Source organism: Solanum stenotomum, chromosome 1, assembly GCF_019186545.1.
Source record: "Solanum stenotomum isolate F172 chromosome 1, ASM1918654v1, whole genome shotgun sequence".
Lineage (NCBI taxonomy): Eukaryota > Viridiplantae > Streptophyta > Magnoliopsida > Solanales > Solanaceae > Solanum > Solanum stenotomum.
This window is the reverse complement of record NC_064282.1, coordinates 7,949,413-7,971,273: the sequence shown is the minus strand read 5'-3', so window position 1 is coordinate 7,971,273 and position 21,861 is coordinate 7,949,413. Positions and strand designations below refer to the sequence as shown.

Genomic DNA, 21,861 nt, shown 5'->3' with positions numbered 1-21,861 from the left:
TACCACTCGAAGATGGAGAGGGCGACTGCTCCACATTCGATTTGGAAAAAGCACTGATGGCCCAAACAGCTGCGATACTCGCTCCAAAACCCTAGATCTCATGACTCGTCCAAATTACTCATCCCTCAGATTCTCTTCATTCACTCATCCTCCATGTTTTTTTTTCTTTTTCTTCCCCTCTTTGTAATTTTGGATCAATTTAAAAGTTTTTTATGTGTATTCTGATGATTTGTAGAAATTGGAGTTGTTGATAGCTCCAACGATGTTAAGTTCGGAGGAAACGAAATACTTGTTGAAGAATATGATCGATAAGTCTATTTATTTGTTTGGAGCAATGAAAGAAATTTGTTACTTGTAAAAATTCTTTGTAGAGTAATAAAAACTGAATTTGTTCAAGAAATAATGAATCCTTTGAAGAAGATGAAAGGCAACCTGAAACAATTAAAAAAATGGAGAAAAAATTTGGAGATAAATAGAAAAGCCTCAAAAAAAAGTCATTTTTATTTGTCCAACAATGGTAAATGAATAAATGGGGAAGAAGATACTCTTAATTAGGTCAAAACTTGACATTTTGATTTTTTTTGTAAGACTTCATGCTCTTATTTTATGTGTATCACACGCATTTTGAACAAAAATGCCACATAGGATGACAGGTCAAAAAAAGGTTTAAAATATCAAGTTTCAATAGGTTTAGGGGTTTAGTTGGTAAAAGGTTAAGTAAAAGGGTTCAGAATATAAACTTATACAAGTACAAAGACATCAGACCATTTCGCCTAAAATAAATTAATATAATGTCAGCATAATTTAGTCCGCTTGTTCAAGTAGTCTCTCTCTTCTCATCAATCTTTCTTGTTTTTTTTTTTTCAAGAAACCCAACATCCCCTTTTGAGATTGCCATGGATTGCTTTGAGTTAAGCTCAGAATCCCCATATGAGCTTCTGCTTAAAGTTGCTTTCTTGATACCCATTTCTCATTATTTCTTGGGGTTTCTGTTTTTACTAGCTGTTTTTCTCTATAATTTCATAGAGATGTACTTCATACAAGAATTATTTACTGGATTTAGGGGAAAGCCTGTTTCTTTGACCTTTAATTCTTGCTGTGACCTCTATCAAGAAGTGGTTTCCAAATGTAAAACTCTTAATGGCAGGTAAAAAAACTGATTAAGAAAACTATAATCTTGGTACATTTGAATGCTTTTGGTTCTTGATCATATGTGGAACTTTGGAATAATGTTGATGATGATTTAGGACCATTCAAAAAACCCATTTTATCAGGTGGATTGTTAGTCTAAATCATGTATTAATATATGTTTTTGCGCAATTGTTGTTGTAATCAATTAATTACTCCCTTTCAAGAGTTCATCAAGTTTTTCTTTGATTGGAATTTTTTTATGTATTTTGAATTATTAATTATTGTGATTGTATTCCATGGATATGATAGCTATCTAGTGTGATGTTCTTATCTTTGGGGTAGGGTAGAGCAGTTTAGTATTTATAGAACTTTTACATAGGCTTTGAATATATGAATTTAATTTTAAAAAACTTAAAGCTTCTGTGTCTGAATTTATGGTCAAAGTGTAGAAGATTGAATCTCGAAATTCCAATTGTGCCACGTAAACGGGGACAGGAGGAGTATATCTTATAAGTAACAAAGAAGTGTTAATTCTAGACAACATACTTTACTGTGTCTTGCAAGTGATAGGATTGTCGTAATCCTGAGTTTTGTACTGAAGTTTGTATGTCATGAGTATACATAGCTTTTTGTTCTTTATTTATTGGAATTTTTCCTATTGTGCATTGCAGGTTTTCGTCTACTCCGTGGCTTTGCAGTCCTCATCTACAGACAGCCTTTTTGCAGTTCTTTGGAAGGGCACCTGCTTGCAGCTACCGAAGGTGACAAATACAGTTAACAGACTTATTTAGTTTCACCTCTTTTTTTTTTCTGCTCATACTATGATACTATCAGTTTTGGTCTCCCTTGTATGTTGGGTAAATATTGGCAGACATTTAGCTCACTGCACTTATTGTTGTCAAGGCAGTTATCTTTGAGATTGTAAAAAGATCATATTCACATATCTTAGTTTTCACAGATGAATTGCTACATTTTGGTCACTAATGCATTCTTGTCTCCAGACAGATATTTCAATTGTCTGATGGTGGGACAATAGCTTTGGATTGGCTAAGGAACATCGATGGTAAAGTACATTCTAGTCACGTCATTTCAAGATGGATTATTTCAACTCATAATTTGATTGAATAAGCTTGTATTTTAGAAATCAATATACTTCAAATTAATGAATAAGAATCTGGAATAAGTCAATGTACGTGGTTAATTTCTCTACAAGACTGAAGTCTAGTCTTTATGGAGTTCCAGTAGTGAAAGTGTTTTCTAGTCATAGAGAACTTTTCCCAACTATGTTGATTAACCAATTCTAAAGGCTTTATGTTCTAGACAACTTAGACCTTATGAATGGATGCTTTGGACAATTTGAAAGGCGGTCCTCAGTACATATCAACGAGGAATTATTGAAGCAACTTAAAAAAGTGTAAACAAATTGAGTTAAGGAGGACCGAACTATAGTTTTTTTGTTGTTAGAGGAGAAAGTTCAGGTAGAGAAATAAGATGATAGTATGTTTTGCTTCGCCATTTATTTTGTGTAAGAATAGTCAATGAAGGGTGATAAAAGTACCATAAAGTAGAATAAAAAGGCTATGGAAGAACCTCTTCCAACTCCATATGTTAGGATGTGGAGAACCCCTTTTGAATTTCTAGAATGAACCAATAAAAGATTGAATTTATATTTTTTGGGTATGTGATGGAAAGCGGGTGTTTGAAGCTTTATTCTCCCCTTTCTATGAAAATGTGATTTTTTATGCTTAGATGACTTGCGATTTTACCATTGAGGTGGCTTATTCAATAGATTACTTTGTTGAAGGTACAATTAAATAAATAAAAGTGTGTTCTATCTAACAACTTAAGCTTTAGATGAGTTGATCACACGCTTTAACAAACTTCATTGTATAAACGGAATTCTGATTTTTTTTCCTTTAAAAAAGAACCATAAATGACTTCCGTTGACTAATAGTTATTTTAGCTTATTGAAATACCTATGTTTAAGGTGGGCTTGGAATATCTAATTGGTTGCACTTTGATAGCACTTGATATCGGTTATGGATCATCCCTGCTAAATATGCAAAGCTTCTCTCTTTAATCATTTGCTTTAACAAGTACTTGTCTTAAGTTCAAGATCTCACCAGATCAGTTAATTATTGATTCCCTAATGCTTTTATATACTACTTAATGGAGTAAATTTCCACCAATCCTGTTTCTTTTTTATTTGTTAGTTAAAAAGCCATCCATTGAACGTTTTGATGGAGTTCAGAGTGATGATAAAAGTCCCATCATGCTAGTGATTCCTGGTTTAACAAGTGACTCTGATTCTGCTGTAAGCTTTCGTCCACTCTTCTTCTGCTGCCTTCAAAATTATGATTTTCTTGCTTGTTTAATTTTCTTTCTTTTGGTGAATCAATTTTGGGGTAAACATAATTTCTTCCTCATTCGAGTTTTTATTCTCTTCTGCTCTTTTCTGTTTATAAACATTTTTCCTCCCTTTTCCTCTCAATAGATATTATCAGGCCTTCTAACTTTGACAGAATTGTAGTATTTCAACTTTATACTAGAGTTGATTGAGCTCTATCATATGATTCTTTGAGATTACGTGTTGTTCACTGCAAATATTCGTTTTATTCTTTCTTAAATCTGCTTTAATTTAGCAGTACATAAAGCATCTTGCTTTCAAGATGGCCAAACGTGGATGGAATGTCGTTGTGAGCAATCATCGGGGTCTCGGTGGAGTGTCAGTAACTGTGAGTACTCCATCCTTGAGCAAAAACTTTATCTTTTCCAGTTTAGTTGCTTTTGATAAGAGAAAATGTGATCTATATTTCCGTCAGTTGAATTTTTTGTCAGCTGAGAGATTCAATGAACTTTCCGTTAGTTGCTAGATCACATTTTTCATAACATAGCTAGAAGCTAAGGCTGAGAAAATATAGGAAACTGAAAATTTTCATAGTATCTTATTTGTCCACTTGAACTCTGAGCCTGTAAATTGTCTCTCTAAAAATTAATAAATAAAACTAGCAAATAGCAGAAGTTAAATAGTGAATTTAATGCAGTAGTCTAAGCCTCTAAGGTGCATAACTCTGCTAGTAAAATGTTTATTGTGCTATCATTATATAGTTTGTGGACTATTGAACAATGAAAGCTCAAGATTCATGATATCTGCTGGCAGTCTGATTGCTTTTATAATGCTGGATGGACGGAAGATGCCCGAAGAGTCATTGACCATCTCCACACCCAATACCCTCAGGCTCCTTTATTTACTGTTGGCCTTAGCATTGGTGCTAATGTTCTGGTACGGCATTATATATTTTGTAATTGAATATTCTATTATTTTCCTTATATGACCACAAAATTCTGCAACACTTACGTACTAAACAATCTTCTTTATGGTTACCTGAAAAGTGAACCTACATTTAAAGATAATGGAAGCAAATAATCATAGCTTTTTGCAGTAAATATTTTCAGAGGTTATTGTCAAAAAGGATCATATACATGAACACACAACAGGTACACAAGCATATGACAACTGTCTCGGTGGATTTCATAACATTTAATTTGTCAGTTCTTCATCCTTATATACCAAATCCCTAGTGTATAGAAACATTATTACTGTTACAAAAATTTCCACAGTAGTACAGAAATTCATATCTAAATAATATATTCTCCGTTTACTAGTTGGTCCATCTGATTTAGTTTGATATGTTACAAACCTTAAGCATTAATCAATGTGCTAATGATTCAATTTCCAATGTTTTTAAGTAAATGGGCATTCTTCTTCTAAATTTTGAGAAGCCAGTGAGATCAGGCATATGCAATATGGCATATGTTCTTAACGAAGCCAATAACTATTTTACTGACAATTACTAATTTCCAGGTAAAATATCTTGGTGAGGAAGGAGTTAATACTGCAATTGTTGGGGCAGCTGCAATATGTTCTCCTTGGGACCTTTTGGTTAGTATCTAGACCAACTAATCTGCATTATCTGACTTTTTTTAAGGTATTGATGTGTTGCTAATTTCTTTGGTTTCATACATGTCATTCTTTATCTGGTATATCTTCCCACTAAATTGGATTCTACTACATATTGTTTGTATGTTGGGTCAAGGGTTATTCTGGATGGTATGATCTGTTGGATTATCATGATCTGGAAAGATTGTCTTGCCTGAAACAATTCTATGAAGATGCTAGATGAAGATAGCGATGATGGAAGCCTAATTCAACAAAAGTCAAATTAGTCATTTCTTAAGTTTATTCTGTACCATAAGTACCTGATTTTGTTATCCTGTCCTTCGCTTAGTTGCACAAGAATAAATCCCTGCTTCTCTCTATATATCTGAGTCAAATCCACTTTTCTCTTTCTTTTCAGATTTGTGACAGGTATATTAATCGCAGGCTTGTGCAGAGAGTCTATGACAGAGCTCTGGCAATTGGATTAAAAGGTTATGCCAAGCTGTAAGTCCCTGCAGTTTCCTTTATCAGTCTGATATTGTATTTCATTTGATGGCTTTCCTAGCTGTGATGATGGCACTACTCCTAAGTTAATTCTATGTTCTTTAATACTCTTGGTCATTTTTTTCAAATTGGCCTTTATCAGATGTCCTAATTCTTTTGTGTGGCAAAATCTGAGTTTTGCAGGCATCAGACAGTAATGTCTCGGTTGGCAGATTGGGAAGGCATTGTTAAGGTCATCTGTTTCTCTTAGTCGTCTCTTGTCAGTGATTTATCTTCTACGACAGTCACTTAAATCAATCAATCAACTGAGCAGCAATCCAATGCTAATTGGGCTGGTTATATAAGTCCTCTTTTACCCATTCCACTCTCGGGTTGGTATCATCATGGAATCCTTGCCCATTTAGCACTAAACCCTGGTTCAGATGTAGCATGTGCTTTGTATTCGACTTCAATCTTTAAATACTATGACTATCATGCTAGGACCTGCTAAGAAAGACCAACTTATGTGGTGTTTCCTTAATTGAAACTTATTGAGTTGTTGTAATCACCGAGGTTCGAGTTTCTAGCATGCATGATGCGACCAAACTATAAGTTTTCCTATAAAGGAGCATAGTGCTGACTTAACATAAAATGGTGGGTGTTTTAGTTGGGAAATACAACATGTGTGAATGCATCTGGAATAGTATACTATAAGAAGTCTATATGTTGAAAGATAGTAAATGCTATATCTAACGTCTGATAAATTTTTTAATTATCTTAGTGCGAAGGAAGGGCGAAATATAATTATGTAAGCCCCAGGGTAGTCGTACCTTCTCATATATGGATGTCTATCCCTTTTAGTTTAGTTTCGGGTGTTCCTCCTGAGATGAGACATCTACTACAGAGAAAACAGGAAATAAAACTAGTATAGAGGACAAGAAACCTTTGATGCTCTTTAAACTTTTAGCACCATTGCAGTATCAAGAAGCTTGTGAAACACAGGTGCCCTCAGATAAACGGTTATATATAATATCCTTATCCTAAATTTAACTTCAAGGATGTGGTCAAGTCCACTTTTTTGACACCTACTATGGCACATCTGATTCATTTTTTAAGAGTTAATATAGTTGATAATATATGCAACTAACTTACTAACAAGTAGATGATCTATCTTTTTCTGTATTGCTTATCCTGATTGCTTTTTTTCTTTGTTTCTCTTGCAGGCACGTTCTGTAAGAGATTTTGACCACAGTTCTACTCGTGTTCTTGCTGATCTTGAGGTAACACAAATCTGCCTCCTTTTTCAGTACATCTGTTCAATTGCTAATTAATCAGCATTTATTTCCATCCCCTCTCCCCAAGACTGTTGATACATATTACAGGAAAGCTAGCTGTACCAGTTATATAGGAAATGTGATGGTTCCTCTCCTTTGCGTTAGTGCCTTGGATGATCCAGTTTGTACAAGGGAAGCAATTCCATGGGATGAATGTCGGTATGTCATCTTGTGTGTTGCACGGTCTCTCCTTTTAGCTTTAGTCGAATTGCCAGATAGGACAGAACGCTACTATGTGAATTAATAGAGTTGCAAGATTATATGTTTGTTTGGAGAAAGGATATAATTGTATAGTTATCAAGTAAGACATGAAATAATAATTTAATTTGTCAGCCTGGCGCCAAACATAATGGAAACTAAGGCGTTTGTGCAAGAAACCTTACCTTATCTATTGCTGGTTGAGGCTTGCTTATATCGACCTGTTGTTAGTTCAAAGTCATTCGCATGTCATCTTTGTATGCCCCTGATTGTTTTCTTTTTGGTTTTTTTTTTTTTTTTTTTTTATGTGTGTGTTGTGTGCCTTTAAATATTGTATGATTAACATGATTCTCTTCCAGGGCAAACAAAAATATTGTACTAGCTACCACGCACCATGGAGGACACTTGGGATATTTTGAAGGGATGACTGCAAAAAGCCTCTGGTAATTTGCCTTACATTCATCAGATATGGTTTTTGGCATTGTAATTTATTTTCTTTTTCTTTTTGTTAAATTAATGCATCTTGTCATTATTCAACCATCTAGTTCTTTACTTCTTTTAGCATGCGAAAATGCTCCAAAATGTAAAGATAAAAAAAAACTGAGTTCTCTACGAGTATAGACTTTGGGGTTGTAGGAGATCTAAATTAGAGAATTCAATAATATGTATAAGTATTCAGATGTATTACTTGTCCTTTCTAGTTCTCTATTAAAGTGTGATGCCTACTTAGGAGCATGAGCTATGGCAACAGTACTTGGTGAGAACAAGTTTATGATGAAAAACCTGAGTTCTCCTATCCGTGACTACAGACTTTGGGGTTTTTGGAGATCTCAATTAGAGAATTCAGTAATACGTATAAGTATTCAGATGTATTACTTTCCCTTTCGAGTTTTCTATTAAAGTGTGATGACTACTTAGTGGCATTAGCTATGTTAACAATACTTAATGAGAACAAGTTTATGATGTGCTCCTTATGTGTAGGTGGGTTAGGGCTGTTGATGAATTTCTTTGTGCTTTGAACTCCAGCTCATTGATCCATAGCAAAAAGGTATGCAAATTTGTACGCTCACGTTGAAACTGCTCATACTTTATAAAGATCAGCTTACATACTTAGTTAATTAGCTATGCTGATTGATAGCTCTATTTGTTAGTTATTATGAAACCCCCGGACAAACAATGGTGAATTCTTGTATATCAGAATGAGATTTGATGTTTATAGTGATTGGGAGTCTTTATGTCATTGTATTATGCAGGTTACTACAGTGCATAGTCCCCTGGAAACATCCATTGATCCACAATATGTGAATATTAGAGAAGACGGATTGGTGACTGCATTTAGCAATGATCCATCAGGTGAAGTAGGAAGTCTGCAGAATGAGCAGCCGGTCGAAGATGACAAGGCTGGAGATAGGATTAGAGGTGTCAGTGGTGCGATGCAGCTAGAAACAAATGCAACAACTCAGTTTGATCCGAGAAGTGAGAGCACCAGGTTGGGAGATGCTGGTTCGAGAGGACCTGCAAAAATGCTGGTGACTCCTGAACCAGATTTTGATGCAGTGATTGTTCCTGTTAAAAGATGTTTAAATCAGCTTTCTCGGCGTAGTAAGATTTCAATGTGGGTACTTGCATATATTGCTATCATAACCACTTGGCCAATTCTTGGTTCAGCTTCACCAATGTTCTTCAAGAAAAAGCTGCGGAACATCTTCTCACTGAAAAGATGACGATGCCATGCATGTAGCAGTGGCTAAGCTCTATTCATTAGTACTATTTAAGATACATTTATGTACAATTGCTGGGGAAGAGGGAAATAGTTAAACCCCAAAGTTGAATTCGGGAATGGCTGTACTGTTTCTTATAACTTCAAAATGATCATATAATAACAGACACTTGTTAAAAAGATTTTCATTGTTGCCTGATTATTTCACGTCTGCTAGACAAAACAGCCTCTGTACCTATAAGTAGAGGTAAGGTTTGCCTATACTTTACCCTCTCCAGACCTCATTTGAGAGATTACGTTGGACATGTAGTTGCTGAACAAGATCCATAACATTCTTGGAAAACAATTTGGCCAAGTGGTCAAGTCATGCATTTGTTAAATCATATATATTCCTGCAGGTTATTTTAGTCTACACCAATTTCCCAATGCATGAGGTATTGGATCTCCTGCAGAGCAATCAAGGTCCTTTCTAGGCCTACAGTCTCGCATTTTCTACGGCCATTACTGATAAAAGCTCTCATAAATCATCAAATCTTGTATTTGCAACAATACAATGTGGGTTAAATGATGATTGGGATAAAAGAACACCAGTAAATTTTATAGTAAGGTCTACCAATGTGGTGATTGCTTCATCAGCTCTGTAGTAGCCAGATAAACTACATCAACTTTGTAGCAAGCAATTATTCTAGTCACATAGATTCAAGTCTAATATTTTCTACTTTAGTGTAATTAGAAACTGTTCTCAGTTCTAACAAAATATTATTTTAACTGAGTGCACCCATTACTTCACAATAGGCACCAGACTAATGCAAAATCCACAACCTGTGGCCAAAATAAGGAAGACTCCCTAGACTACTTAACTAAGATACAGGAGCCAACATTGAGACATCCCCCGTCTACCTAATACAAGAAGCAAACTCACTGAGACACACAATGACCATTGATGAGATTCAGAGAAAATTGAGATGGCATATAAAATCAATTCTACCCAGTACGGGTCATCTTCATTTTTGGCATTGCCTTCTTCATCTGCCGAGCACGGTCTTTAGCCTCTTTCTTGCGAAGTGCCTCTGCGCTAAGTTTAGCCTCAGCTTCCTCTACCTTCTTTCTCTGTTCAGCCTTCTTCCTCTGCAGTGCTTCTTGCCTGGCATTCTGAAGTTCTTTGTAAATTTCTTGAGCAACCTTCATTCTTGCTCCGTCAGTTTTAGTGCGGGCCTGAACAATATAAAACAAAAGTTAGAAAAAATATGAACGAGTTCAAATTTACATACAGTAAAAGCTTCATCCATAATTATTACTCACATGCGAGCTCAGCTTGTATCGTCCAATTAAGTCGATGTAATAAGGTACAAGAGCCACAAGCCGGGTCATGTCAGCCATGTTTTTGGCATCAGGGAGAGCAAACTTGAACACCAGCATCTTCTTGTGTGACCCCAGATGTTGATCAGAGAAATGCATCGAGATGAAACCTTTACCAAATTTCTCATATGCTTTGTCACCGAAAACCTGCAGGTATCAACATAAAACTATATTACATATTACTCACTTAGCCTGCCATTCAGAGAGACTGTGTGAACCAAAGAATCAAATAGTCCCACAGAAGAGGAGAGAGCAAGTGAAAAGAACTCTCTGGGCGAGGTATAGAGGACTAGCCATGGACAAATAAACATAATAATGGGGTAGGTTACAACCACAGTAATGAAAAGTAGTTGCTAAAACTGGATAAATATGTTCATGGAGCAGAAGAGAGAGGCGTAGACACACACGAACAGTTGTGATTTCAGATGTAGTCAAATTCCTTTTCCACAGAAGTCTTTCCTTGCAACATTTGTAATAGAATTACCACTCCTCTTCGCACAAATATTATTACCCTTCAAGTCACACAGTTCAATACTCCTGCACTATTGACTAGGATTTGTCCCATGTACCAAAAATAATACCCTTAAACGAGCATCGATTCAAGGGAAAAGATAGAATGCTTCAACTCACAACAGTTTCATCAAAAAAACTAGAAATAATAAGAATGGTAAATAGCTGGTTTACTTTTTTTTATCAGGTAAAGTGTTTTATTGATAATAACAAGGCCACCATGGCTGTATGTAAGTGTCAAACCAAAAAAAGGAGAAACCTACAAAATATGGTTCTCTCCGAAAGACACCCAACCCTCTATACAAGCAGGAACTACATGGGAGCACCACGAGAAAATAACGAACCGGAGACTACTCATCAAATGAGCAAAGCTGATCTCCACACCTTCAAAGGCTCTCCTATTGCTCTCTTTCCAAATGACCCCACATTAAAGCAAGAGGAGTAAAATCCCAAGCCTTGTGCTTTCTTCTCCTACCTCCATTCTTCGACTGAACATCAACTCTACCAGATTACAACATATTTATATTTAAGAAAATCTACTCTTCAAAATAAGGAATTTCACTTAACCAGTCAATCCCAAATTCCAAGGGGAGCCTTGGAGCACCGGTTAAGTTGTTTCTGCGCAACCTATAGTTCATGGGTTCTAACCATGGAAGCAGCCACTAATGCTTGCATTAGGATAAGACTATCTACGTCACCTCCTTGCGGTACAGCCCTTCCCCAGAATCTGTTAACACGGGATGTTTTGTACACCGGGCTGCCCTTAATCAATCCCAAATTCAACAATTAGAAATTTCTTTATCTCATCAATCCTAAGCAAAAAATGACACCTACTTTTTCCTCGTAAACCAATCTAAAAGAAATTTGTATCAAGTACTTCATCGCTACCCCAATTTACATGACCAACTCTCTACTTATCATGCGCCAGAAAAAAGAGTATTATATTTCTTCATCGAAATTGATGATGACACTATTTTACACTGTTTGCTTGGGAGAAAAGAGGAAGGACTGAAGTAAGTGAAGCGTAAGGAATCATTTCAATGTAAAAGGGGAGCACAGAAAAGCAAATGAGTTGGGTACCCACTCCACCCTCCAATTAGCATCTATACTGAAATTGGAAAAAAAGAATTAATAAAGTATCTTCATGCTTTTTAATCGGTGAAAGGAAAGTATCTTCATTTAGTTTTTGTATTAGATGTATTGATGATTTATATTCCTGACATTAAAAAACCAGTTAGTCTCTTTTTCCACTCTAGGAACCACATATAGTGCCATTTCAACAATGACTTTGGGATGACATTGTCATACTACTCTCTCCTCTTCTAGCTATTTTAACATCAGTTTATTTTCCAAAATCCCCAAAAAAAGGAAGTACTTTACCATCTCTGTCTCTAAGAAACTCTACCGCACATTGCCCGCTCTCTTTCCGATTCAATAAATCATCAGCTTCCACAAGGCGTAATTACTTTGACCTTTCATCATCACTTTTGACTAATAGCTTCATAGTTAAAAAAAAAATCCTATAACACCATAATTCTCCACATCCTGAAAATTAGTAACATCAAGCAGAAGGGTTGCAATGCTCCACCAATAATCTCTATTAGACACTTTGGCTGCCCAATAAGGGCCACCGGAAACATACAACAGACCAGAATGACAATTGAGTTAGATTAGCTAGTTTCACAAACATTCCAGTAAAAGAAAAACAAAATTAATCTAGCACAAATCAGCAACGCAATCAAACTGATATTCATATTATTTCTAACAATATAATATCTGAGAATACTATGTACTATGAAAGCATGACTGAAATAGCACTCAAGCTAGACAGAGCCAAACCTGATCAAGCACGGTTTCATTGAGCATATCCCCTGCCACCTCCTTTGACTCAGCTACAACAGCTAACTCCTCAGCAATCCACTTCTTACCACTTGGTGGACTCACCAATGATGCAAATCTCTGCAGATCTGTAGTCTCCTTTTGCATTGTCTTGGCTAATTTCTTCTTAGCCACAGCAACAACCACATGATCCATTGCATCATCATTCATATACACCTCAAAGTTTATCTCATCTTTGCAAGGCACCACCATATTGTACAACCTGGAAATCAAATCGTGCCTACTTTTAAGCTCCATGGTAGCCAGCAAACCCTGGCAAAATCTCCTCCCACTTGCATAAAACTTGAACACATTTTGTCCTTCTTTTAACAACAATGGTGAATCATCAGTTTCCCCAACACCCAACAAACTGAAATTCTTATCAAATATAGAGTCCTTTGTTGCAAATTTACTTGCCCAAGCTAAGGCTAATTTCTCATTCTCTTTTTTCCCAGTAAAATAGTTTATAACAAACATAATCAAGAAAGAAACACAAACTATCTCAACAGTATAAGACGATATGGATTTCGGACTTTCAGGCTCAGACTCTGGTTCAAGTTTCAAACCGGGATCGGATTCAGAAGAAGCAGCAGTGTCGGATTCCGTAATTAAAGGTGAATCAGAGGGTGTAGATTGAGGGATACCTTCGAACTCATCCTCATCCCAGACCTCAAAGGATGTCGAGGCGGGTTTCGGATCGGACGGCTGAGATGTAACTTGAGGGGCGGGATCAGATGAAGGAGGAGGAGGACCATGATGAGATTCAATAGGGTCGGAAACTGAGAGGGTAGTGGTAGGGGGAGGACGAGGGAGGTGTTTAGCGGCGGATATTGGTTCGTCGGAGTCCCCAAAGTCGTCGATTTCATCGGCGTCGAAACCCTCGAAGTGGCGGCTCTCGGCGGAGACAGGGGAGAGATGGTGGATGAGAAGGGATAGGATGGAGAAAAGGGCAATAAGGTAAAAGAGAGTGTCGCCTCTAGGGAGGATGAAGGAAGAGAGAGGAGAGAGGGAAAAGGAGTGCTTCGCCATGAGAGAGTTTGGATTTGATCTCTCTCACCTTCGCTTCTGATAAAGCAGATATAAGTGGAAGCAAATAATGTAAACGTAGAATTTTTTGAGAAAATATATTTAAGTAGATGTATATGTGTACTTTGCACTATATGTACATGGTTAATAATCTCTTAGCCTAATGATTAGATCCAACTTAAGGTTTGATTAATGTAGTAACTAATTTAATGAAGTGAAATTGTACGTTACATGTCATATATTTATTGATTTGATATAAATAATCAATTGTACATGAGTTTCAAATGTTGTCAAACTCATGCATATGCACGTGATAATTACATTTTGATTCTTAACCAACTATAATCAGATATAGATATAGAGTTTAGAGAACTATCTTACCCTAATTTCCCTTTTATTTTTTTGCATAAATACTGCCCATAATACGTAGATTTAATGTCAAATAATAATAAATATATTAACAATATTGAAATATAGTACTACTACATTAAGAGTTGTTAATATAAGTTTATTTACAGTTTCTTAACAAAGAGGTGTACATTAATATATATTGATTATTGACTTAGGTACCTACCTATATGTCGCGAACATTAGTTCTTGTTTTATTATTTTGGCTCACAGCAACCGTTCAAGTCCAAACAAAACACACCAAGATTTGGATTTTTTTTATTATGTAATAAAAGGAGTAATTAGCTTGGTAATTTGTTTGATGATGCAACCGTCACAACCCAATTCGTTCAAACTTGGACAATTGGGTGAATTACATTTGTATGAACTGAACTTTGACACTCGTAAAAGATTAATTGAATGTTTTTGATACATTTATTTTTCAAATTTATCAATCTGCAGTCTTTACCCCGCAAAGCATGTCTTGTTCCTTTCCAGCCAAACATAGTTCTTCATTAGCTTTTTGGGATAATATCCAACTTTAGCGATTCTGTCAATTGCTGAATGATTAATTTTGTGGGATGATTCATGATCAATTAAGCAAAGAACAAATTTTGTCCTACTCCTGAGATCAGCAAACAGATAGTCCATCACCTCACCCACGAGATATCAGCAACCAGACAGTCCATCGATAGCAGCAAGTTTCCTTTTTCTAATCCTACAAAAGGTTGAGCTCTCCTAGGTGTTTCTGCTAGCTATGTCTGGGCGCGCAATGATCACCTGATCCAAGGCTTAATGGTTATTTTCTTTGTTTATCTTCTTCTAACAGCAGCTGGATTATAGATCTGAGAACTTCATTATCAGTCACCTTGGAAGCCTAAAAAATCAGATGTCAGGAGAATTCACCAATCCAAAACAAAGGTGTAAAGAGCTGAACATTTGAATGGAAACAAAATATGATCGCAAACCTTAAAAAGCATTTAACGGCAGCTATATGGTAAATGTCTACCTAAAGAAAAGAAATTTAATGACACAAACAAAAAAAAGGAAAAATGATATGCAAACAATTGCCAAAAGCTCAAACAATGAAAAGATTCCCTGTGCCTCTAAAAATTGATTAGGATCTTGAATCGATGGTTATCATAGTGGTGAGAAAGATTGTGCCCGGAGAGACCTTTGGGTCATAGAGGAAGGAGGTTGTATGCAGAACCTTTTCTTTGTTGGAACAGAAAAGACACATGTGCTCATATTACATTCAACAGCGAATAGCCAAAGAAAGTGAATGTCAGTAGCACATTGCTCGAGAGGACATTGTATAGGAACATCGAAGGATCTTTTATTACGAATAGCCAAAACATATGGAGTATCCTAGCAAACATCAATGCAATGTGAATAGAAACATAGACAAGACATCATTTTTTTTGTAGGAATAGCCCAAAAGGAGCAGATCAAGTGCCAGAATGGGAGCACACCATTCCCTCAACAGGCAGCAATTTGGCATTCAGATTCGCTCTTCTCTTTTTTTTCCGAATCTGCTGACAGTGATAGAAATTTGAAAAGTATCCTTTGTCTCCTTAAGTTATGGTGGAAAAATGCAATGTACATCAACTAAAATCTCTTCAGATTTCTTAAAATGATCTTGGTTACTGCATCGAAAAATCAGAACTAAGGGAATAAAGCATCTATTTCTTATCTTTTTATAAAGGCACTCCAATAAGTATGAAGGTTTCAAGGTTGTGACCCTGACTTATTCATCTATAATTAGGTGATTGCTACCTGAAAGAAACAGTAAATGCTAGAACTGAAACAAATTGTACTAGCCGTTAGTATAAGATAAAACATCTACCTGTGGATTACGAATAAGCTCCTTGAGAATATCATGAAGAGTCAGCCGGAGTTCCTTAAATAGCACAGCTGTTTGTGCTGGCGCGGCAACTTCTAGCCATCCATCTATGGTAACTGTTCCAGTCTGGAAAAGAATAATTACAAACTATTTAGAAAAAGAGATAAATATCACCAAAATACTACAAAAACAGGTGAGCGACATGACTAGGAACCAACAAGAAGAAAATATTCCTCAAAAAGGACAAATAATTACAAGTATATAGCAAAGAATTAATGTTGAAACATATGTGAATGGTTTCTAGCCTTTTTTTCCTGCATAAAACTGCAATAATTAGGAATTGAATTGGTAAGATCTTGCTAACATTTGAGACCAATCTGGACCCAAGGTAAAAGATAGACTTAATTTTCTGCAGAATCATGCCTTCGAAATTGAAAAGGCCAAAAGGAAAGCTCTTTAGAGAAAGTATGCTACTTCCACAATTTTATCAGATTTCCCATGAAGGACGTCAGGGGAAGTATGCTACTTTTATACTAGTACTTGATACCAGTTTCCAGAGTAAGAAAATGCCCCCAATTCTCCTAAATAATAGTAGTAAAAACAAATTGTATTGGTTGTTTTGGAAGTGATGCACCTGTTTTACTTTTTCCGCCTTTATTTACCTCTTTTCAAGAGGGTATAGGGATTAAATGAAGAAATACCCTACTTCTGCATTGATAACCATGGAAGCAAAACCAATGTAAAGGAGAGTGTACTGAAGAACACAATAGAGCATTTTTATTTTAGCATTTCGTAGCACAAATGCTCAATCTTCCTTGATAAATAAACAACAAAGCAAATCATCGTTTTTTTTTTAGATAAAGGTAACTATGTATTCATAGTTCTCAACAGTTCTTGTTTCCTTTTCCTTTTTTCTCTGACTTTGCCAGGTAAGGCTCCTACCCTGCTGTCACTAGACAGCATAAGATGGACAACGCTTCAAAGTTTTGAGTGACAGTTTTGAGAAAATTTGGAAAATGAAATTTGACACCTACTACACATTGAGAAATAAGAAACAAGAACTTATCAAGTTATGGAAAAGAAAAAGTAGGGTATGCAAGCATGGCCATAAACAAAAGATACCTGGTGCTGAACGTTTATTGGGCCACCAAAAAGCAGTATAGTATAAGGAGAGACAACAGTAGTGTCTCGCAAAAATACCTTGTTAGTTTCTACCTGAAATAATAGCATAAATAAGAATTACATCTTAGAAATGGTGCAACAAATATATAACTTGAGATAAAATTTGATTATGTAAAATAATTAGTCAATAAACATTTTGAAATACAGAACGTGAGTCAAATAGTTAAGGTGAACAATTTGAATACGTTTACTATGAACTCACAAAGAGAAAAAGAAGACATCTTTATCCGATTTGAACTCTTAGATACCCTTTCACCAGGGACTCAAATCCCACAATTCCAAAACAAACTACTCCCTCTGTCCCAATTTATGTGACTCACTTTCCTTTTTAGTCAATCCCAAAAAGAATGACACATTTCCTTATTTGGTAAATATTTAATGACATTGTCCCTATTTTACCCTTCTTGAATCTCATTATTTCAATAGTTGCACTCTTTTAATTTAAAGAAAAAGTTATTGAAATGCAGTAAAGTACAAATACTTTTCTCTTTTTCTGACAGTCAAAAGTACTTTAAACACTTTTTTCAATACTTTGTTATAACCTTTTCTTTCTTTTCACCACTTTATCATATTCTATCTTTCTTTTACACTAATTATTAATAAGGGTATTTTCGGAACATTGTAGAATCTTTCCATTGTTCTTAAAGTTTGTGCCAAGTCAAAGTACCTCATATAAAATGGGACGGAGTGAGTAATATTTAGAGAAGTAAACAGAAGAACCTAGGAATTACCAGCCCCATCCTTCAAATTAGAGTACCTAAAGTAGTACTTGTTTGTCAAAGTGGATTTTGATAGGAACTTATAATTAACTATAATTTAGTAATGTGTGACTATCTCATCTAAAAGCACACTTTTATTTACTTATATTTTTTCTCCACACACTCCTCCATGTGCGAGCTTGATTCTTTTTCATGGGCCAAGCATGTGAAAATGCCTGGCTTTTCTTTGTTTATCCCAAACAAAAGGGACAAAGGTGTTTAGTGAAAACAACGAATTTCATAAAGAAAAGACACCTACAAATTCCTATCACCTTAAGCGACAGAAAGAAGCAACACTTAATGAAAGCATGGAGGACATCCATAGATAAGCTCAGAGAAACCAAATGTTAGTTTTTCAGAGTAAAAGATAATGAAAATGCAAACCTTTTCAAGAAAGACGAGAAATGGGTACTGAAAAGCTTTTAAGTCAGAGTTGATTGAGGAAGGGTGAATGTGAACTTCTCGTTTTCCATCATACCACGCAGGGTTACTCTTTGCTGAAACATTTGCACTCTGTTTTAGGTTCCCAAGAGCAGTTGTAGCAATGCCTTCTTCTCTCGCAGATACATTGGGATACAGACCTGCACACAATATGGCCTAGACACATTTATAGAGGATTAGTATCCAAACAAGTCAAAGAGGTAAGTAAACCGAAATTATAACTAGAGCGAAATAATCTCCCTCACTCTATCTCTTGACCCCTCCAAAATCCTATATATCATATTTGCTATGTGAACACATGCATTTAGCTTGCATATGCCCCTTAGGGATTGTTTGGTAGGATGTATAAGAAAACTGTTCAACAAGGTGTGTTAGTAATGCTGGGATAAATATGCAGGGATTAGTTATGCTGTCGTTATTTCTTATTTTTGGTTTGATGTATTAAAAATAACACACATTGCATAATTTCTAAAAGAAATATTTATTTACAAAAATATCATCCACATTCTTTAGCTCTGTACACTTTCAGGGACAATTGTGTCTTTAGCCATGCTAATACATGCATTAATAACCTTGATTTGCTAATTGGTTACGCATAGCATAATACCATATAGGGTGTATAACCAATACTTGCATTAGCAATACATAGGTTGAAAAAGTGTACAAAACATGGGATTTGTAATACCAAAACTAATACATGCGCTATTTTCTCTAATACCTTCTACGAAACGACCCCTTAGGGTAATAATTAATGACATTATAGGCTTTACAGAAGACCTGCCTTAGTGACAGCTAGGATATTAAGAAGCAAAAAATCTTTCTGGAAAGAAGTGTTAATGCCTTCTTCTCAAACAGAGATCTGCGAAAATCAGTAGATACTGGGCTTGGAACATCTCACCAGGTGCGTGCTACAACGGTGATCTTGAAACTGTAAATTCTGAGTAGGATATTTCTGTTCTGCTAAGTGGTAGTGATCATGTAAACAGAATCCAGAGGGTGTAAGAACTAAGAAGTTCCATTATAACTCTATGAATGTAGAGTTACCTTAGCATTATTCCAGAACAGAAGTGATTCATTCACACAAATTTACATGGAATTCGAAATACTGGGCAATAATCCTTGGTGTCATTGATTGCACTTTATCTGAACTAAATCGATAGTCTATTGGAGCAAATTGTGCTATTTATCTCATTGTTTTTATGAATGGCGACACATGAGATAATTTTTAATTATTATTTTTTGGATAGGTGTGACACATGTGGTTAATCTTAGAATTAGCCATCAACACAGCAAATCAACAAACAAATTGGTGTGGTGGAACAAATTCTTCTGGGGTGACGACGTTAACAAAATACTTGCTTTATCTCTACTAAAATTTATTACAGGTCTGAGTTCAATATATCAAGAGAATTAAGACCCAATATATATATATATATATATATGAAAGTTCTCACACCTTTTTGTTCCATGCTATGCACCAAAATCAATAACATGGTATTCTTACCAAATCCCTTTCCCCGTCCCAAGTCAAGGGAGATCCACACATCTTAATTAATGATCTCTTTATATCTCTATTCTATAACATAGAAATAAGAGACAACCCCCATATCTTTAACGTTTTAACTGAAGCCCAATTGTAGATTCAAGGGTAAATAACAGACATCCTTCTGGCATGAAGGAAACCAACATATGAGACCTACACCGAGCCCTATCCTATTAAGTTTGAGACTCTGAAGTGAAAAGGAACAGCTAAGCTTTAACGTACCTTAAGAACTGAGGAATGATTTGAATTTGTATTAAAAGGTTGTGAAATATCAGAAAGCCAACTGCCAAGCTTCTCTTTCTTTTTCCAATCAACCTGCATTCAAAAATTATTTCAAAGTTAAATCACTATAATATTGGGAAATATGATTTCCAGCAGGAAGAGAGGAGAGAAAAACTAAATCGTCTAAATACTTGGTAAATTTTACAGGTTTAACTATTTGATAACATGTATAAATCCATTGAAGATGAAGGCATAAATTGGAGTCCACAAGTTCAACCAGAGTTGGCACGTAAGTGATAACCAGTCAAACCACCCTCAAATCAGGAAGACTGAAATCAAACAACTCTCTGCTGTGACGACTGACAACACAGGTCATACTTTTGCAGACTAAACACCAGAAGATATCCCTACCACTCAAAGCCCACCTCGCCCCCATAGAAGTTGCAATCATGAAACCAAAATGCAAATTGTTATGAAGATAACGATGAGTTGGCTTGGAATGTATATATAACTGCAGTTCCTAAGATCCTCAACTTCCTAACCTTTTTTGAAGTAAGCATGGTCTAACATTGTCCATGAGATACCTCCAGCCGTGTTTTTATTGTTCTCTTCATTTTAAATGTCCAGAAAAAGCAGGTATCATAGTTCAATTTTATATATTAAATTCACTAAATTAATACCATCCAATTTAAAGGATGAGACTGCAAATCATAAGTCATAAATTAATAATGCAAACTTGATAAATTTGCATCTTAGAATAAAAGTACCTCCGACTTTTTTGGGAGGTTGATGAGTCCAATATCAGCTAGCAACGTTCCAAATTGTATTCTCATGTCTCTGGCACAATAAGACATGTATTAGCAGTTGGGGAAACAATTTGAGGTCTACAAAGGGAGGTAACTGGGAAAAGGAGGCATAATTCTCACAGCTCAGTGCCTCACTCAGGAAGAGCTAAACGTTGCAAACCTGTATAAATCCAGTTTTCAGAGTTTGTTGCATATCGTATTTAATGGACCTTTTTGAAGGATCATTATAAGTTTAAAATGCAGATTGGTGCCAATGATTATTATGATAAATGGTAATGGTGAAAGATTGAAACTAGGTGTGGGAGGCTTCATAAAATTAAATACAGGTAGGTACTGTATGCTGAATCCATTCTTTAATTTGCAATTTGTTTTTTACCGGTACTCGCTTCATAAATTAAAGAATGGATTCAGGATCAGGTAATGGGCTTACTTTCAAGTACAAAAGATATGGATAATGACAACCATAGTTCCATTAGTTGAATCTATATTCTACAGCCCCAAGGCATAAAACACCACCATCAGTTTTGATTGAATTACAAGAAAACTGAGCTACATAATGCTTCTTTTGATATTAGTCAGGCATTCCAGAGTAGGAAATAGTACCCCAAGGCCCAAGGGCTACAGGATATACTTTCCTGTTAGAGAAGCCTTAACATTGATAATATAACTGTTAAAACTCACTGCATAATGAGGGATGAATCAATAACAAGGGATGTATTTAGTATGACATAAAAATCATACCTTATCATGTACATGACAGAACTGCTCAAGAAATATGAGCTGCAAAACTGCTTTGCTGCTTTGACTCCATTCTGCCAGAAAGAAAATGAACTGCATCAGTAGCACAGCTTAAAGAATGACAATGCATACATTAAATGTTCGGAAATAACCTTTTTTTTATGAGTAAAAAGTGTTGAAATACATTTAAGTATTTTATCAATAGACTGAGTCCTGTTTGGATTGGCTTATTTTAAGTGTTTTAATACCAAAATAGTTTTTAAGCACTTTTTTAGTATGTGGGTAAATTAAAAAAAGTGCTTATCTAAAATGACAAAAATAAGCCATAAGTTAGGATCTCTAACTTAAAAGTCAATCCAAAC

The 21,861-nt window shown here is 35.6% G+C and overlaps 3 protein-coding genes across 5 annotated transcripts in view; 1 reads left to right on the top strand and 2 right to left on the bottom strand.

Annotated features, from left to right (window-relative positions):
* Positions 1-805: 805 nt before the first annotated feature.
* Positions 806-9,005, top strand: LOC125849384 (embryogenesis-associated protein EMB8-like). The gene is made up of 14 exons (XM_049529460.1): positions 806-1,147; positions 1,803-1,892; positions 2,133-2,194; positions 3,345-3,445; positions 3,777-3,866; positions 4,292-4,414; positions 4,997-5,074; positions 5,490-5,575; positions 5,759-5,807; positions 6,778-6,834; positions 6,917-7,047; positions 7,446-7,529; positions 8,068-8,134; positions 8,340-9,005. Exons 1-14 carry the CDS (start codon positions 897-899, stop codon positions 8,808-8,810), a joined length of 1,740 nt encoding a protein of 579 aa, XP_049385417.1. The 5' UTR covers positions 806-896; the 3' UTR covers positions 8,811-9,005.
* Positions 9,006-9,503: 498 nt separating this feature from the next.
* On the bottom strand, positions 9,504-13,650 carry LOC125849449 (uncharacterized protein At5g49945). The gene is made up of 3 exons (XM_049529537.1): positions 12,515-13,650; positions 10,109-10,312; positions 9,504-10,021 (listed from the first exon to the last, which is right to left on the bottom strand). The coding sequence occupies exons 1-3, from the start codon at positions 13,580-13,582 to the stop codon at positions 9,791-9,793; spliced, it is 1,503 nt and encodes a 500-aa protein (XP_049385494.1). The 5' UTR covers positions 13,583-13,650; the 3' UTR covers positions 9,504-9,790.
* Positions 13,651-14,243: 593 nt separating this feature from the next.
* Positions 14,244-21,861, bottom strand: part of LOC125849367 (DExH-box ATP-dependent RNA helicase DExH7, chloroplastic) — a 28,475-nt gene continuing 20,857 nt past the window's right edge. Inside the window, exons 28-34 of one of the 3 annotated variants that reach the window (XM_049529435.1) lie at positions 21,503-21,573; positions 20,723-20,792; positions 19,956-20,048; positions 18,134-18,346; positions 16,932-17,024; positions 15,813-15,935; positions 14,244-14,843 (exon numbers count right to left, since the gene is read on the bottom strand). In XM_049529435.1, the coding sequence (XP_049385392.1) occupies positions 14,766-14,843; positions 15,813-15,935; positions 16,932-17,024; positions 18,134-18,346; positions 19,956-20,048; positions 20,723-20,792; positions 21,503-21,573 (741 nt within the window). In that variant the 3' untranslated portion in view covers positions 14,244-14,765. Of the gene's footprint in view, positions 14,844-15,812; positions 15,936-16,931; positions 17,025-18,133; positions 18,347-19,955; positions 20,049-20,720; positions 20,793-21,502; positions 21,593-21,861 lie in introns of those variants that run through there. The other 2 variants (XR_007444616.1, XM_049529446.1) reach the window with 2 other exon arrangements.

Excerpts from the sequence above, each read along its gene's own strand:
- LOC125849384 (XM_049529460.1), top strand. The coding sequence starts at position 897 with ATGGATTGCTTTGAGTTAAGCTCAGAATCCCCATATGAGCTTCTGCTT. Across the intron at positions 3,446-3,776 it reads CAAGTGACTCTGATTCTGCT|TACATAAAGCATCTTGCTTT; the intron begins GTAAGCTTTCGT and ends TTAATTTAGCAG. Across the intron at positions 7,048-7,445 it reads ATTCCATGGGATGAATGTCG|GGCAAACAAAAATATTGTAC; the intron begins GTATGTCATCTT and ends ATTCTCTTCCAG.
- LOC125849449 (XM_049529537.1), bottom strand. The coding sequence starts at position 13,582 with ATGGCGAAGCACTCCTTTTCCCTCTCTCCTCTCTCTTCCTTCATCCTC. Across the intron at positions 10,313-12,514 it reads ATGAAACCGTGCTTGATCAG|GTTTTCGGTGACAAAGCATA; the intron begins GTTTGGCTCTGT and ends TGATACCTGCAG. Across the intron at positions 10,022-10,108 it reads GATACAAGCTGAGCTCGCAT|GCCCGCACTAAAACTGACGG; the intron begins GTGAGTAATAAT and ends TATATTGTTCAG.